We start from the raw sequence: 19,103 nt of genomic DNA, 5'->3' as shown, positions 1-19,103 counted from the left end.
TGAAACTGGGCCACAGGCCTTTCAGTTATGAAACACAGCAAAACTTCCAGCAAACAAGGTCAGAAGTTTGAGTTCCTAAGGAAGTGAAAACCATGTAAGTTTTGCCTTGTTTGGAGTTTTGTTGTGAACATTTTGCACAGCTCTAGTATTTTTCTTTAGCCTGAGGATTCCTCAGATATACACATACTGCACGGCTAGACAAAAGGAACAAGCCTACGCATTCTTTAAGTAATTCTGGTTTTCTACTTTACAAGTTTCAGTGAAAATGGGATTTAGCTCCATCTTGCTAGTTCTAACACAGCCTATGCCAGGGATTCTCAGACTTTTGTACTGGTGACCCCTTTTACAAAGCAAGCCTCTGAGGGCGACCCCCCTTATATATTAAAAATACCTTTTTATATATTTAACACCATTATAAATGCTGTAGGTGAAGCATTTGGGGTGGAGGTTGACAGCTCACGACCCCCCATGTAATAACTTTGTTACCCCCTCAGGGGTCCCGACCCCCAGTTTGAGAACCCCTGGCCTATGCCTTAGTAATGAAGGTCACATCTACGATTGGTGGTACTCAGTCTTGATGGCTTTACATGCCACAATTACAAAGATAAAGCTATGCATGTTTTAATTCAAAAGTAGAAAACCACAAAGTACGTTCTAAATCAAACACTAGCTAAGAGCAGCAAATGTCTTGTTAAAAAACCACATGTGATTTTGAGCTGCCAAGCATTAAATCTTTTGAATATGGTTCTTCTTAACAGACCACATGAAACTTTTAGAAAAGAGAAAAGTGTGAAAAATCATTTCAGGTTTCAAAATAGACACAGGCATAAAGAAAACATATATTTGTGAAGAAGCTAAAAAGATCAGAGAGTAAGGAAGGAAATCAGTGCAGAATCCACACCTGGGCAAGCCAGAGATGTGAAGGTACAGCTAAATTAAGGGGAGGGGGGAGGGGCAGTGTCTACAACCCAAACCTGAAGCCAAGTAAGTGGGGAGCAGATTCTAACAACACACATAAATTAATAAGCTCACCAGCATCATCGCACTGCCAGCAAGACAACAGCAGCCTAATCTCATTGAATTGAATTGCCGTTATTCATAGATAAAAAAGGCTAAACTGACCTAGGCTTTAATTGGGATTTTGAACTTCAGCTGAGCTCAGAAGGGAACCATAATACAACGAAGCACATATCAGATATATCTGACCTGTCATAGAGTTTTCAGATGTACACAGTTGCTCTCTCAGCTTTTCCACATCATCTGGATGAACCTGCTCATAGAGTGTGCTGCCAAACCACTCTGACTGTGGCTGGTTCAGCACTGGAGTAACGGAATCCGATACGTAGATGACTCTCCCGGTCTCAGCTGCAACTACAAACAGGAACCCATCTGCAGCCTCAAGGATAAGATGTTTCAGTTCCTTGCAAAGACAGGATTTAATTAGAAGGCCAGCAAGAAGAGAGAATTAAAGAATACATCTGTCACCCTCAACTCACAACACTTGTTTGTGATTTGAATGACTGGTCAAATAGTAAGTGACCCACATTTTCAATGTGTACTGATATAACAATGCATCCAATTTTGTAATGAAACAAAAATTGTTAATCTTAGTAACTACAACAACATCTTTTATCTGATGAGCTCAATGCAGTTTAGAAAAATTAACTAAGCCTCATAGCTCCCCTCTGAAGTGGGTATCATAAAGAAAGGCACAGACAGGAAAAATGACATGCTAAAGATAATACAGCAATTCCATCCTTATTGAAATGTTCTGTTGATTTAATCTCTGTTAAATTCTATAGGATTCTTTTGACGTATAATATGATCTTTTAGATATTATTCAAACTCTGTAAAATCTCATAAGGAACGATATATTTTTAATAGTTTTTTTTTTAAACTTTCCAATAGAAATCTTATAGCAGACATAATAAAAAAAATACTGAAAGATTATTAATCTCTATCAAATTCTGTAGAACTTTTCTACATAGGAAAGGAGGGTCACTACTGACCTTTTTCATTCCCTGAATTATTTGAATGCTAAGGGCCAGTTTTCAAACAGCCTCTTTTTATGCACAGAACTCAGTGTTCCTGTTAAAGAGTACCTACCTTTTTTGTGTGCATAATGTTCACTGTTGCATGCACAAACTGGGCAGTTAGTCACCCAAGAGCTTGACCTGTGCGCGCGATATGTTCTTTACACGTATTAAAAAAAAAATGTATAGCAACTTTGGTGGAAGCAATCAGTTGTGCAAAAATGGTTGATGAGGAGTGAAAGACATAGTCCTATTTTTTATTTCTGTTTACTCAGACTCCCTTCTTAACACCCACCCAAATCTGTTGCAACTGAAACTTGTATAGCAACAAACAAGGTTTCTCAAGCTGTCTTTTTCATTGTCCACTTTATTGTTTTGATTAAATAATTTAGTCTCTTAAATAAGGGTCTCTGAGTGCTGCTGCTTCAGACTTTTGCGACTGTTACTATGGTGGAGACAGGGTGCCTAAACAATGCACGTCTGTGCTAGACCCTACTGCCCACCACTGTACGTCTCACATTTAATCTCACACATTGACCTACAATGGAGCTTAGAGAGCAAGACAGAGTTTATGGAAATTCCAAGCTCCACTGTGGGTTGGAGTGCACAAAATTGGACAGAAGGTAGATGGTATTGGGTGATAAGGAAGAGATCTTAGTCTGGTAAACTGATACCATTGTCTTAAAGAGCTGTCACAGCTATCAGAAATACTGCTAATAAATTACTTGCTTCTGCTGAAATGTATCTTATTTTTCACCACAGTGTCAGTATATCAATTTCTGAAACACCAACTAAAAACAAGATGATTTTGTTAAAGTGGACCAGCCCCCTCTATATTAGCTGCAACTTGAGGATTTATGACCCCATTTTAAATCCATTATTAACACAGTTGGAAATAGAAAAAATGTGTGTGCCATTCTGTAAGCCTCAAAAAAAAAAAAATACAATGAAAAGTGACTTGTCTGCCCTAAAGAAGAGTAACAAGGTGGGTGATATGATATATTTTATTGGACCAACTTCCGTTGGTGAGAGACAGGCTTTCAAGCTTACACAGAGGTAAGAAGGTGAGTCAAGTGACAATATTTGCGGTCCCCCAGAAGCAAATTTAGAGAGACCCAAGATAAAAGTGTTACGTTTCACTCCATATTCTTTAAGAAAATATGCTTACAATATGAATATGACATATCTGAGATGTACTTCATGCAAGATGGGTCTTGTAAGGTATCATTGGAAACGGGGCCGGCTTAGGCACCATGGGGCCCGATTCAAAGGAGCTGCCGCCAAAGTCCCGCCACTGTCTTTAGCGGCAGCTCAACCGCTGCTGCGGAGGAAGGACCCTCCGCCGAAATGCCGCCGAAGACAGTGGCAATGATTGAGCTGCCGACAATGACAGTGCCGGGACTTCGGCGGCAGCTCAATCATCTGCCGGTGCCTTCAGTGGCACTTCGGCGGAGGGACCTTCCTCCGCGGCAGCGATTGAGCTGCTGCCGAAGACAGTGGCGGGACTTCGGTGGCAGCTCCTTTGGGACGTTGAGGGGCCCGATTCCAGGGATTCGGCTGAATCGCCCTAAAGCCGGCCCTGATTGGAAAGGTTATAGTTTACTGAATGTGATTATCCAATGTGTATGCCTGTATCATTTCTGTATCTGAAGTTAGGAATATTGACTATTTCAACTATGCTACTTTGGCAGTGACGCCCACTGTTAATACTTCAGTACAACAATGGAAAAGCCAGACCGGGTGGACAACTGTGAAAGGCTTGGCTTTCCTGCAAGGCTCCATATTGCCACTGACTCATGGATGCTGTGATACTACAGAGTCTTGTAGGTGGTCTTGTCACCTGATACTAAACATTACCTGGAACTTCTTGTAACTTTCCACTGGAAGGGAAGGGGGTCAAGTTTGGGAAACAAACGATTCCTGCCTTATGAAAATCCTATTTAAGGGTGGGGAGGAAAGAAAACGGGATTCCTTCTCTCCATGGCCTGTCTGCCCAAGAAGAAAGACTGCTAAAACCACCTGAAGGGAAGGCAAGGGGTGGGGGGGAGTCCAGACTGAGTCAGGAATCCAGTCTGAAAAGAAATATAATGAACTCTGAACCACAGAAACTTTGCAACCTGCCAAAAATAATATTTAGGGTGAGAATTTACATTTTGTAACCTGTTTCTTAAATATATTGAGCTTAGCTTGCGTATTTTGCTTTATTTGGTCAGTAATCTGCTTTGTTCTGTCTGTTACCTCTTATAGTCACTTAAAAAGGAGGGATAGCTCAGTGGTTTGAGCACTGGCCTGCTAGACCCAAGGTTGAGAGTTCAATCCTTGAGGGGGCCATTTAGGGACTTGGGGATTTAGTGGGGGATTGGTCCTGCTTTGAGCAGGGGGTTGGACTAGATGACCTCCTGAGGTCCCTTTCAACTCTAAGAATCTATGTTTCCAGTCCAAAATTCACCTTTTGTAGTTAATAAACTTATTGTTTGTTTATAATATAACCCAGTTTATGTAATTTCTAACGGGGGAGGGAGGACGGCAAGAAGTTGTGCATATCTCCCTCCACATTGAGGGAGGGGGCAAATGTCATAAAACCTTTGGGTTTGTACCCCTTAAAGAGAGTGGGCACCAGAGTGTTGGGGCAAGCCCCTAAGGCTGAATCTTTCCAGAGCAGGTCTCTGTCTCTCTGTGCAGCTGGTGTAGCCCTGCCTGTGTGCTTGGCTGGAAGAGACTTGTGAGCCTAACCCAGCAAGGCCAGGTAAAGGGGACCCAGGCTGGCAGAACAGGCTGACTCAGTGGCACCCCAGCACATCAGGTGACACCCCAAAAGGGCCAAACCTATCACAAAAAGTACATAGAGATATGAGCATTGAAACCTCAGCAGCTGCTGGTATTTGTCTAACAGAAATATGTATTGCTTCAAGCCATTCTTTACATATGTAAGAACTTTACAGTTAAGAGCAAAAGTGTGTAAGTTACAGCCCTCTGGGTTCAAAAGTACTAGCAGGCATGAGGACTTTCCAGTGGATAAGGCTGAACCTGGGCTCCCTTGAAATACCAGTTACATAATCTTCCCTATAGCCAGAAGGAAACTAGAGAGGAGTTTTGTAAGTTCAGATCCAAGCTCTCCAGTTCTGAGTTTTTACAGATGGGGGCTAGCCATATAGTTCAGATCCAAATCTGAATTTTCTCCAAATCTGTCTGTGCTCACATCTGGGATTGTGTGCCTCTCACTAAATGAAGCAAGGAAAAAATAATGTGAAGAACCTACTGACCTTTCTACCCCATCTCTCAAAATAACAGGATTATTCAGCCCGGAAGAAATAACATTTATGAAGCAACTACCTGTTCCGTTAGGAAAGAAGGCTTATATGCCCCATCAGTAGATTTATTTCCGGTGCCCCTCATAGACTTCATGTGCGAAACAGCCATACGCAGAATTGTCAGCTTGTCAGGTTTACGGGCCAATGCACTGCAGGTGGGCACCATGTCCGACAGCTCAGTGATATACTGTGTCATCTTATTTCTCCTGCGTCTTTCAATTTCACTATGATTCTCCCTAAACATTTAAAGAAAGATCAAGCAAACAGACAAAGCAAGACAAGATCAGTATAGGAATTTCCATTTGGTATTATAAATAATAACAATACTTTGCACTTGTGTAGCATCTTTCATCCAAGGAGATCAAAGCGCTTTACAAAGGTAAGCATTATTATTCCCCTTTTTACAGGTGGGGAAACTGAGGCACATGACAGTTAAATATGACTTGCCCAAGGTCACACAGTAAGTCAGTGGCAGAGCAGAGAAAAGAATCCAGATTTCTGAACTGCCAGTTCCTGGCTCTAACCCCTTAGCATTTATATCTCACTTGGTTTAGAGCAGCAGACAGCAAAAGGAATGTGAGGTGCTGAGGGCTGTCAACTCCGGGGGAAGTCCCACTTTTCAAGAGATGCTCTGTGCCTCCTAGCGTAAGGGCCTTAGTGAGGTGTTGCTTGTATTAATATTGAACCTGATCCAGCTTCTGATTAAATCAATGGGAGTCCCTCTATGGACTTCAGGTCCACAGTAAGCAACAGCTCTGACTAAAATTTTGTAATTGTGATATAGACCCAATCCTGTAATCCTATGCAGCAGACCTCAACCTCTATGCTTCTCCTCCCCAAGACTTCAGGGATCAGATTGCAAGATTGGGACTATATTTTGTATAATAAGTAAACACAATATCTGAACCAAATATTAAAGGTAAAGTAGGTCCTGACTTGCCAGACACTGAACAGGTAATTATATAAGAGAACAACTAACTATAGTAATAAAATAACTATGACAATATTCAACACTAATATAGTGCTTTTTATCTTCAATGAGAACTACACAGATACCTAGAGCATCTTCACAATAACCCTGTTTCACAGAGTTTAAATAACTTGACTATAGCTACAAAGGAAGTCTGAGGAAGCTAAAGAAAGCTAGAGCTGGGATTAGGAGGTGGTGTTGGTATTCAGGAACTCCTGAATTCCTGAGTGTTGGGGTATTTCAGGAGTATTTCAGGAACTCCTGAATACCAATACTGTGCTCAAAAAATATTCAAAAGAAAACATTATCAGAAGCTTTGGTTTTACTTTGTCTTCCATGAGTGACAACATTTATAATGAAAGTCTTTACTCAGTCAAAACTATCATTAAAGTCCATGGGAATTTTACCTGATAAATAATAGAGTTAAAAATTGTGTAAAGACTTCAGGATTTAGGGTGTGATTTTCAAAGAGGTCTAACAGAGTTAGATGTATAATTTCCATTCTTTGAAAACCCCAGCCTTAGCGTACAGACATTAATTTTCATGGCAAAACACAGCTCTCAGTCCACCTATCAAATTAATATCAAATTATGAAAAACAGTATTCAGTAAACTAAGGGTTTTTTTCCCCTCCACCTCACACTTCCCAATACCCTACAACAAGGAGGATCACTGACTCATTTAAATTTTATTTCCAAAGTTCTCAGCACATAACAATAAATATATTACTGAGTTGGCCAGTTGCATTTCAGGGTTTTTCGATTATCAGCTGTCAATATTGCATATAAATTAGGATGTGTGGGCCAGATCCTCAGCTAGTGTAAATCAAAATCAATGGAGTTGAACCAATTTACATCAGCTGAGGAACTGACCTACTGAACCTAGAAAACTACACTGCATCAGAGAGGTGCATTTCTTTATTTTCTGACATGGCACCAGCATACTGTACCTGTAAAGCGGTAGCTACCTACAAGCATACCAAGGACATGCCACTTCTGATGTCAAAGCAGCTTCTTCCACTGATTTCAATGAGCTGTATGGAGTTTTTTTGTGAGATTACTGACTGATCCAACAAGATGTGAAATTGCAGATTACCACATGGAGAATCCAGTAACACTGATTGGTACAACATGCAGTATTGGAAGAGATTAATTTATTCTGATTTAGCATAACTCAGGGCTGAATAATTAGGGAGTGACTCATGGAAGAGGACTAAGCAAAGTACAGAATACTTTTCAGCCACTTTTCATAACTAAGCTTTTTTTAAAATTTAGGGTCTGTATCCCAGTTGCAATATGTTTCCCTTTGAAATACTTTAGTAAATAAGCAAGATCATAGAACACCTAGAAGAGTTGGAATGCATTGGCTTGTGTTGCTTTGGAAGATGCATCATATGTGCAGGTATTACATGTCACTGTAACAGAATCAACACATTTTAGAGTTCTGTTTCCACATTCACAATTCCCACTGATATCAATAAGGACCTTATGAATAAGCCTACGTTTCAGTCACGGGTATTCTTAGTAAAAGTCATGGACAGGTCACAGGCAGTAAACAAAAATTCACGACCCGTGATCTGTCCATGACTTGTACTATATACCCCTAACTAAAATGTGGGCCTGGGGGCCGTGGGTTCTTTGGTGGGGGGGTGGCCCCGGATCCCTGCTGGTGCTGCAGGGGGAGACGGGTAGCAGCAAGCGACCCAGGACCCCGCTACTGTTGGGGAGAGGTGGGGGGAAAAGTGTTGGCGGGGTTCCCTACCCAGCTCCGCATGTCCCTGCAGCTCCTAGAGGGAGGGGTGGCTTGGGGGGTTCTGTGCGCTGCTCCTGCCACAAGCGCCAGCTCCACAGCTCCCATTGGCCGGGAACCGCAGCCAATGGGAGCTTTGGGGGAAGCACCTGCGGGCACTGGCAGCACACAGAGCTCTCTAGTCACTCCGCCTAGGAGCTGCAGGGACATGCTGGTGGGAGCTGGAGGACTCTCATCACCACCACCCAGGTAAGCACCGCCCCGCACCTCCTGCCACAGCCCCCTCCCAAACACCCAAACTGCAGCTGCTGGCCTGAGCTACTGGCCACTGCAGAAGTCACGGAATCTGTGAGTTCCGTGACAAACATGCAGCCTTACTTAGGAGTAAAGCATCAACTAGTATACAATTCAAACAAGTGTATTGCAATGTCAGCCCTTAATGGTTCAATAAATTACAACTTCTCTCTTTTGTTAAGGTTACCGTATACTTTGTTTATCACATTCTTCCTAACGAAGGACCTGTTTCAGATTCTCAGCTATCTGTGAATGAGATGGTGTAGCCGTGTCGATCCCAGGATACTAGAGAGAGATTAGATATGAGAGTTCTGTGTAAGCTTGAAAGCTTGTCTCTCTCACCAATAGAAGTCGGTCCAATAAAAGATATTACCTCACCCACCTTGTCTTTCTAATATCCTGGGATCGACATTGTTTTTAACTATGCAGTGTGGCTGTAGCAATCAGTATCATACAGAGTAACCAATGGACAACAGGACCCACTGCATGGAAACAGTGACAAAATCCAACATTCCATGGTATTTATTATTTTAAAACTTTAAAACTATTACATTAATCCATAGGTCAGTAAAGGGCCTGACCAAACAAATAAATCGGACATTGACCTGAAAAGTTGAGCTTAGTAGATAGCAAGAGGGAACATAGACCCTTTTATAAAAGGGTCTGATCCTGGAAATTTACATTCATGGACAGGTTTAGAAGATGGAGTCCTGGATTTATAATTCCTAACTGGTTTTTAAAGAATGTTTTTGAGAGTATTAAATCTGGCCTTAAGGGGCTGATCCAAAGTCCGCAAAGTCAACAGTAGGTGGGAAATCTCCTATTGACTTTAATGGGCTTTGGATCAGGCTCTAGATAAGTGAACCTTACTGATTGTGATCAGTTGTAATGTTATCATGTAAAATAAAAGGGGCAAAACGTATGTGATTTTCCTTGTTCCTACCTGGCCATCCTCTCTGCATCAGCAGTACTTTGATCATCTTCCCACCTAGAAACAAAATAACCAGCTCTCTAAGCTAAGGCGCACAGACTGAGAAATTCTGGATACGACTGTCCCCCTTCTTTTCTCTCAGCAGAGGATCTCTACAGAACACGCCTACCTTGCAAATTTTTCATTATCACCTGAGATTTGATCACCATCATACCTGTAAACAAAATATGGTAAGTAAATTTAAAAGGCTTATGCAAAACTAGAAAGTCAATACAAAGTAGAAGGCGAAGACAACACTTGCAATTGGAAACTACTATAAATTACACCAAGAGAAGCATGATATTATGGGAATGATGGAACGGAAAGGAAAAGGGGACTCTGGTGAAACTTTTTGAATGACCAGGAACCAGCTGTTAAAAACTCTCTCTTTTTGTGTATTAATAGGGAAAAGGTCAAAATATGACCCACTAGTTTCACTTAAAATATTAGAGCTTTTTTGTTTATTGCTTGAGAAAGTTGTACAAAGCACTATTAGTCTGTTACTAATAGTAACCCCATGAAATATTCCTGGTTGCACAGCCGTAGTAGGGATATCTTCAGCAGGCTGCATCCACTACCCATGGCACTCAGTAGAGGGCAGTGATGACACATACAAATTGTGGAAAGACAAGAGACATCCAAACACAATTCATTATTTTATGGACACCTTTGTAAACAGCTTTAATACGGACACTGTACACTAAGTATTCTTTATGATCCTGGGCCAGATCGTCTGCTGGCGTAAGTCAGTATAGCTCCACTCAAGCCAATGGAGATATACTGATTTACACCAGATGACCATCCGCCTCTCTGTATTAGAAATAACATACTGCGTTTGATGCAAGTGTCTGTCATTTCACAAGGCATAGATATCACCAATGACCTCTTCTGGATTGAATCTCAGACCTACTTCCTTGTGTATAGATTTCAGAAGGCTAAATATTATTACACCTGAGCCGATACTAACCTCCCTAGAGTGTGTATAATTGTTGCATTCTAGTGGTTGCAGCCAACAGAGGATAGAAGCCTAAAATCTACTATTCGAGTATTCGTGGGTTACTACCAGTGATTAATCAATCATACTTAAATAGGCATCTTTTCTGTTTATTGCCTGAGCAATTTAAAAGCACAAATCTTCTTTTCCCTTAATCCTATTCAAAGCTTATTATATAAAAAGAGAATATTTCACTAATAAAAAGCTGTTAATATGCTACAACTAAAATGCTCTGTACACTTGCAAAGTTAACTTTCTACATAGACCCAAATATGTACATGCCAAAAATAAAGTTATAAGAAAGAAAAAGAACAGTTTAAAATGGGTTGCATAAGATATCCTCCCAACTCCCATAGTCCTTTTAATTTTCTAGGCCAATGAAGGCGTTAACACACATGTCGGTGCACATCTATGTGCTTTCTATTCTGTTCCAGGTGTAGCAAAGTTGCCTTCCACATCTGATGCCCTCCAACAAAGTGGAATTCTGCTTTTGCATCGGAAGTAATAGCAAAAAAGTGTAGTGTCCTTCTGCATAGACGTAGTGTTTAATTACAGGTTTCATGTGTGTAGCTATGATCCCTTGCTAAGAACACTAGAAACTCCCCGCCTCCCGAAATCTGGTTATACTCATGAGTTATACACACAGGGCCAGCTCTTCAGTTGGTGTAAATGCACCAGTTTTACGTACAGTGCCTATTTTTTTTTAAAAAGATCTAGACAGATAAACAGAGTTGTATAGAGAAATAAAGCATAACTGTATAGACGCCTACTAGGTGTGAGAGTTCTTGAGACAAGTATAGAGTTATGCTCAAGTGTCAAATACAGGAAATAAAACTTCTTATTTTCTCTTATATTAAAGGACTGAAATATGGTCAATCAGGTAGCAGGAATTTATAATAAATTATATCATGTTATGTATTATAAATTATAAATTAAATTAGACTAAATATTTTGAGTGAAATCCCAATGCAACTGAAGTCAATGGAAGTTTCACCTCTGTCTTAAATGTAGCTAGGACGTTATCCTTTTTGTAGTGTTCTCCAAAAGGCAGTCAGGAGCATAAGACATTACTTATGTCACCTTTTTTCCTTTCTCTCTTTTCTAAATATATATTCATCATTTGGAATCAGTATTTCCTAATGTGGACAAGAAATAAAACAATATCTAAAAGAAGATCCTGCTGTTGGAAATAAATCAAAATACCTGGTCCCAATGAATATTTATTTTTTGAAAAGTTGAGACAAATAAACCAAAAACGATGGGTTGTCAAGAACGCAATAATAGCGCTAAATGCTTTTCTGAAAATAAAGAGCATTAGTTCTCAAGAAAAGCCAATCTGATTTTCTATATTATAATTGTCACTTTGCCATGATAAATACAAAGGCACCACACCTTAATTTATTAGTATCTTTAATCCTTTAAAGCTTTCATGGGAAGTAGAGTATAAACAACAACTTTTTTTTTTTTTTTTTTGGAAAACTTAAAGGGTCACCATTAACTTTAAGTGTAGACTATTTTTTTTTTAAAGTGAGTTAAAAGTACTTGTAGATACTAAATTTTCTCATGCGCCCTCCAGCCAGTTTTTTTCAGCCTTACAGTCACATTTCCTTTTTCATTGAGTCATATGTAAATCCTCAAAATAGAGCTCAAGTAGGACTGAAGTGGTGCATTTTGCCTTAAGGTTTCATCCTGTAGTCGCCATTCATGCCAATAATCTCAGGATCAGGCCCTTATTTTGTACTGACTACAAGATAAAATGCCACTTCCTCTATTTTACTTTGCTTTCTGGGATGTGGTCATGCCCTGAAAACATAAAGGAAAAGGATAGGCTCAATGGAGAGTGCCTGCATCTCTAAATAGCGTATGCTATTAGATGGAAACAAAATAAAGTGTTGCACTTTCCCAAAAAGAGTACAGAGTTAAGGTGCTGAAGCACTAAAAGCCATTAAGCACCAAATTCTGTCTTCAGATACATAAGCACCTGAATTTAACGTTAGATAAGAATTTGGCTTCAACAAAAATAAAAACAGGACCCACAGGGTCAAATTTTCAAAGGCTCTGGCAACGAGTGGTGTCATGCAAAGTACATATGCACCACTATGCCCACAAAACCCTACATTTTCGCACGCGAACAGATATCTGCATGCACAAATCAGCTCAGTATAATAATATTTTACTTCTGTAGCGCTGCCGGAGGCACTTAAAGTCTGTGAAGTTCTTTAACACTCACATGCTTAAAATACCACTCAAAAAGGTGGATTTGGATATCCATTGAGAACAGCACTAGCTAAACAGAGCTACTGTTGACCTTACTAGGTAAGTCATGACACGGTTTTAGAATTTGGTTCTAATACAATACCACTGTCAATATTAGGCAGGAAAACTGTTCTAGAACCCTATTAATGACAACTGTGATTAAACATGGCTGTTATCATGGTTCCAACTGCAATGTGAGTAATAGTGGTGGGCTTCTGACTACACACGGTGTGTCCCATATTTTTCTAATGGGAAAGTGCAAACAGTGTAACCAAAAGTGAAATGAAAGGTGAAGGATGGCAATGTCACTTAACTTTCGTTTCAACTTTATTGGAATATTATATTACTGCTCAAGACACACACACAATATTTAAAGTAGGATCTGGCAGAATATTTTAATCGTCAATTTAAAAATTACAACTATCATAAGCAATATAAAACTCATTCAAATCAACAGGAAACTTATTTTCAGTGACAGAAAGACAAATTCAGCAACCAAGAATAATGAGCGCTCATCTCTCAAAGTTGGAATATTGTAACTAAAAGTCACAAATTTCCTCATCTGAAATTGTTTCCGTGATATATGTAACATTTCATGTGATAAAGCAGAGTGCATTCTGAGTGCCGTGAGGCGACAACTAAAGTAAGCAGATTCATCTGAAAAAATTTGCTCATTAAATAGTTCCTGCAGGGTTTGACACTCTGTGGGCTGAGGTGGATATCAACCTACTTACTGGCTATTATGTGCCAGAATGTAGTATGCCTAATTTGCCGACACAGAAGATGTTGCCTATGAAGTTCAAGCCAATCCGTTAGCACTGGGAGACACCAAACACATTTCAGCCTATCTGACTGTAGTTTTGTCAATATTAGTAGTTTGCTAGTTGTCTTCCTGCATCGTAAAAGCCAATCACTTAGCCACGTACTTATAAAAGCTCACCTTGAAAATTTGCTGGGACCTTCCCCATCTTCATCATCAAACTCCATTCTGAAAAAGCAAAATTTTTGAATAAGTAATCATTATTTAAGAAGCCAAGAGTTAAATTAACATTCTGTCAACAAAAATCTGCATTGCTGTTATTTTCTTCTTAATTTTAAGTGAAATGTAGTTCTTTTGAATGTGCTGGATTAGCAGCCCTCAGGCCTGACCCAAAGCCCACTAAAATCAATAGGAGTCTTTCCATGTATTTCAGTGGGCTTCTTTGGGTCAGGCCGATACATAATGAAGTTCTCTGTTATCCACATAATACAGAAGAGGGCAACAGTCATACAGACTTCCCCGCACTGTCCCGCTCACATGCTTTCGCCCAGGTCTGGAGAGTTCACATGTAACAGTGAGAGGGAGCAGTAGGTCAATGTCTACATCTAATAGTTTCTTGGCCTCTGCTAAAACTGGCTGCCAATTAGTCCCAACTGATTGTAACTGTGGTGGTTTTTGGACTTGTCCGTTAGAAACCAAGATCACCAACTCATTTCACACTGGTCATCAGGGAGCCCTTAGATGCTGATGACTTTCAATCACTACAGACCTAGATTAAATGAATTAGTGACTTTTAGCCACTACAAAGTCATGTAATAACAACACTATTACTTAAAACAGAAAGTATTTTTACATCTCTATGTTTCTCTTCTTTATAAAGGTTGGCAAGCATTGCTATACCAGCTTTACCGATGGGGAACACAGGATTAAAAAAAAAAAAAAAACCTTTTTGTTAGGCAACACAAATACTTCTAAGTTTTCTAAAATTTCCGACTGCAATAAGACTTAAGGAAATTCTGGATTCCATATGCCCTCAAGTTTTTTATGATAATAAATGCGATAAGTTATAGCTATGGCAAAAGGAAACTGCAAAGACTATTTAGGTCTTCATATTAAAAAATGGTTCACTTAAATAAAAAAAAAATATTTTTTAAATTAAAAGTTATATTAAAGAATAGAGTACAACACTGAGTTCTGGGCATAGAATAACTTCTTTGAAACTAAGAAACAAAATACAAATGATGAACTACACAATGTAAATGACCAGATGCCCTCTAAAAGATTTCTTTGGATGGCAGTAATCTATATACAAATAGAACAAAAACAAAAAATAATCACAAGAACTGAAAATCTCATTAGAAAAGACACATTAATACTTCCAGATGGCAAGAGTGATTGTTCATTTCTAAAGGAAGTGGTCAGGAAACCACTTTCCAAAAAGGTCTCATAGAAAAAAAAAAATGTGGTTTTTGTATATAGGTTGGTTGAAGTCTGAAGTCTGATTTCATCATCGATATTTCCACTGAAAATTATGTTGCGCTCTTCTGATCATTACCAAGTTCTGTTTCAGAATCACTTCTATATAATGAATGGCCTTTCAGTTGTATTTTTGTGGAGCAACAGTGACCTCCAGTGGCCAGCGAGGCTAGTTGTACAGAGATATTGTTTACAGCTAATTCATGGCCAATCTGGTATTCCATAACAATGCTGCCTTCAGTAGGGGGCTCTCCAAATATTCTGAATTTGCTCAGACCAGCTGCATGGGAGATATTCCTAATAACGTACATGTTACCTCGTTGAAATTATCCTGTGATCCTTGTCCCTGCAATTGATTTGGACCCTTTCACCTATGTTGGTGCCACTGAAGTCAAAAGAGTTCTTTACGGGCACAGGGGTCACTCTATGAAGATTCAACTGCAGGACCCTTGTCTATAAAGCAAATCCTTCCCTAACCTCACTGGCAAATGAAGCACGAGAGAGTCAAAAGTTTACTGCGGGTGCTACACATCCCTTGACCTGGAGGAAAAAAGCTGGGGAGACATGGGTCAGAGCTGGAGGATGCTTCACTGTGTAGCGCTTCCAATCCTTTCCCTTGTGGAGAGGTATTAAAGGGGCTCTTACCTTGGTGGAGTTTTTCCAGAACCCAGCCAAAACACACTCGGGGAGGGAGGGAGTGTTGAGAGCTGGATCTTCCCATGAGCATAACATCCCAGCTTTATTATGTTTGGTCCAGTTTATTATTATTGGAATATGCAAAGCTTGATAACAGTGTATTTAGGGCCTGGTCTTTCAGCCCTTACTCCTGGGACTCATCCCAATGGAATAAGTGAAACTAGTCATGCAAGTATTTATCCAGCTAGATAGAGCTGAGTTTCTTAAACTGAAAACTCTTTGGAGTTAAGACTGCCAGTCAGTCATATGTATAGACAGCACCTACCACATTGTGTGGATGACTGGAATGCAAACAGAAAATAAATCTAGGCATTTATACCGTGCTTATCACTGTAGTATCTAAGTGCCTAGAGCTGTGGTATCAGGCTTTAACATACTAGTTTTTAATATATACATATCGCTTTGTTAGGCTACAATATAATTGCGTTTTTATTCCAAATGTAAAACAATGCTTATTTTAAAAAATAAGCAATTAAACTAACTTAATAGAACACTTGTAAAAATGCTGCACAAAATTAACGTCAACTCTGGTCTTTGTTTTTAAAATGAAAAATGTAGAAGTGGCAATCAGAGATATGTTAATTATATGACAGGGAAAAACTCAGATCATCTTGAAAAAACACTGGGTTTAAAAGTAAGAGATGCTAACTGGTTGCCTTACACTAATATGTATTGTTTAGAATGAGGCAGAACCCAGAAGGATAATGAATCAGTTTTAACCTTTAGCATAACACAGCACAGCATGTAAAAAATATTCCAACAAACTCACCTTACCCCAACAGATAAGATCCTCTATTCAGAAAGAGTAAATTGCATATCAGCAATACAGCAGAAGTAACTTCCCAGAAGACAAATGACATCATTTCAGAAACAATACCTTTTGTCTACATTTAAAACTCCCATTTAAAAAAAAGAGACTAAAAATATGCTATCCTGGGCTCTCATACTGAAGAGACAAGAATAAATCTTGTTTTCTTCTTTAACATACTATTGAGCTGTTGTGAAAAGGCCAGATAGTAATAATTATATTTATAAAGTGCCCCATGCAAAAGCTTTCTTGGGTGCCATAAATAATACAAGAATTATAAAATATAGTAACATTTTAAGTTAAAAACACGTTCAAGCAAGAAACACAAAAGGCAGGTTGAGTGGGGAAGATGGGAGAAAATGAATTTTAGGTAATGTTTAAAAATTGGGAGAGATGGTTTGAGGTAGCTATCCTTGAGGGTGCGGGCAGAAAACAAGTTTCACACCCTAGGGCTCATCATAGCAAAGGCAAAATCACCTGCTGACCTAAGGCCAAAAATCAACGGAGCCCTAAAAGAAATAGATACCCAGCCAAAAATAAAACAACCCAGAAGAAAGAGGCCTGAAATATAGCCAGTGCCTGCACTGAGAAGGGCTTTAGAAATCAGCATAAGCAAATGAAATAAACTGAAATAAGTCTACGTACTCTAACTGCCCTCATCAATGGAAATCTTATGCATTTCTACCTTTTTTTCTTCCCCACAAAACGTTTGGCATAATCCACAGACAGGAAAAACATATTTCCTAGCTGTCAATGGAATGGAATCCTTACCTTGCAGAAACACCTTCTGGACAGACAATGAGCTTAAACTGGCATATAGTCAAGCCTGTACAACAATTATTTTGCCAGAGTGCATCAGCAATTATAAACAAAAAACAATTTTCAAAAAGACACCAAAGTTTGGAAAGAAGGCCATGTCGCTGGCTGCATTCCTTTGCGTTTGATCTGAAGCATTCATTTCTAAAGTGCCCAAGGAGTTAGGTGTACAAAGATACATCACCAGGGGAGTAAGGAAAGGACTAAATGCTTGTTACAGCTTTGTTCAAAGAGAAAGTACAATGCATTAGACACAGCAGGCAGACCTACCAGGCATTCTTTCCCTGGAGGTCTGAATACATAGACTGAATAAAATGCTTTCTCTCTACCACCTTAGGGAGGGCCTTCTAATCTAGAACGAAGATGCACTGATACAAAATTGCCTTCTGTACAGCAGCAAACCTACAATATCTAATTCAGAGAATTTTTATATTAAATACATTTTTAAATAACTCACTTTTACCTTTTTCCCCCATCCCATTCTCCTGCATATAAAAGATGATACTTACAATGGTATATTTAAAACTCAGGACCACGACCTTTTGATTTACCTTTCAAATCAGTATTTTGTATAACCAGCAGACTTCACATTTAGCAACATCAATCCTTGGCAGTCAGTACTTAGTAATTAGCATTAGTAGCTGACCTGCCTGCTGCTCAGCGGTGAGATCATTTGTCTGGTCACGTAAGAGTCCAAGACAGTTAAAGTTAGACTCTTCGTAAAGTAGCCATTAAAAAGATGTTAAAGCTTTCTCTTTTTTCCATAGATTCCAAGGTCAGAAGTGACCATTGTGATTATCTACTCTGACCTCCTGTATTCACAGGCCATATGGAACATCCCCAAAATAAGTTCTAAGAGCAGATCCTTTAGAAAAATATGCAATCTTAATTTTAAATGTGTTTGTTTTTCAGCATAAGCTTGAAAACGCTTTTGCGTTCAACGGTTTTAACACTAAATGTAGCTTTTTCAAAAGGGATAGTTCATGATTTAATAAGATCAGCTGCATACAGTTAGCTCAGCATGTGGAAGCCCACTTCACAGGTAAGGCAGATCAAAGGAACATATCACACCAGTGCTCCACATGCCTCATCTGGCTGCCAATTTAATTCCAGATCTAAGACATGGTCCAGATCCTCCTGTTTTTATTCACATATGGATTGGGACCAGCTGTCCTAGCTACTGTCTCTTGTATTCCCCTAGAAGACCATTAAAATTGACAGAACACTTTGGCTGACAATCACAAGAGGAGAACTCACAGGAATTGCATCAAGGTTCTCTCACTGGATGCCCCTCAGTTGAAGGATCTTTACTCTTGATGAGCCCTGTCATGGCCATATTTAGGGGGCAAACATAGGACAGACGTGTGTATGCCTTTCCCTAATAGAATAGTGAAATCTCCAGGAAAATGATCTCCTGACCGCCATCTGGATTTCATCTGCCTGGGAAAGTAGAAGAAAGCGCTTTTCCCCTGTGAAACCCCTCTACTCCATGTTGAGGGCACTCAGATATTACAATGAGAGGAGCCACTGAACTACGTGATTAAAAAAAAAAAAAAAACCACCACCACAAAATATTGTCCTGCTTAGGGACACAACATTAGGAATGAGCAAAAATGGTTTGGATAAAATAAGAATTTCCTCTTCCCCAGCAAAACCTCCAGCCATGTTAAGAAAGGAACTTGAACCAAACCTCTCTCAGATACTGAGACATTTTAACTTCTGGTTTCCAATCAGGCCCAGGATATGACAAGCCAAAATACCTTAAGAGAGACTGTAGTTGTGGTTTCTGCACCTACGGCAGAAAATGGAAATACTGTATTGGAAATTTAGGTAGAAAATATGTAGTTGGGAGATTCCAAGCCCAATTTTCAGACCGAGTAGGTTTGGATAAATTTACATAGGCAACTAGAATCACATCTTGCTCCACTTATTTGCATGAGATATCTCATTGAGACCAATGGGATTACTCAT

General features: G+C 39.5%; 1 protein-coding gene across 12 annotated transcripts in view; it reads right to left on the bottom strand.

Moving 5' to 3' along the window:
- The window catches only part of ARNT2 (aryl hydrocarbon receptor nuclear translocator 2), a 200,227-nt gene that overhangs the window by 87,267 nt on the left and 93,857 nt on the right, over positions 1-19,103 (bottom strand). For 9 of the 12 annotated variants that reach the window (XR_010590958.1, XR_010590955.1, XR_010590954.1 and 6 more), the window contains exons 3-5: positions 13,517-13,564; positions 5,367-5,580; positions 1,207-1,420 (exon numbers count right to left, since the gene is read on the bottom strand). Coding sequence is in view for 5 of the 12 variants with exons in the window: in XM_005301700.5 (XP_005301757.2) it covers positions 1,207-1,420; positions 5,367-5,580; positions 13,517-13,564 (476 nt within the window). In the remaining 7 variants the exon portion in view is untranslated. Of the gene's footprint in view, positions 1-1,206; positions 1,421-5,366; positions 5,581-9,456; positions 9,502-13,516; positions 13,565-19,103 lie in introns of all 12 variants that reach the window. The other 3 variants (XM_065559322.1, XM_065559325.1, XM_065559323.1) reach the window with 1 other exon arrangement.

This window comes from Chrysemys picta, chromosome 10, assembly GCF_011386835.1.
Source record: "Chrysemys picta bellii isolate R12L10 chromosome 10, ASM1138683v2, whole genome shotgun sequence".
Taxonomy (NCBI): Eukaryota; Metazoa; Chordata; order Testudines; family Emydidae; genus Chrysemys; species Chrysemys picta.
Note: the sequence above shows the minus strand (reverse complement) of the source record. Positions and strands in the feature narration are given on the sequence as shown.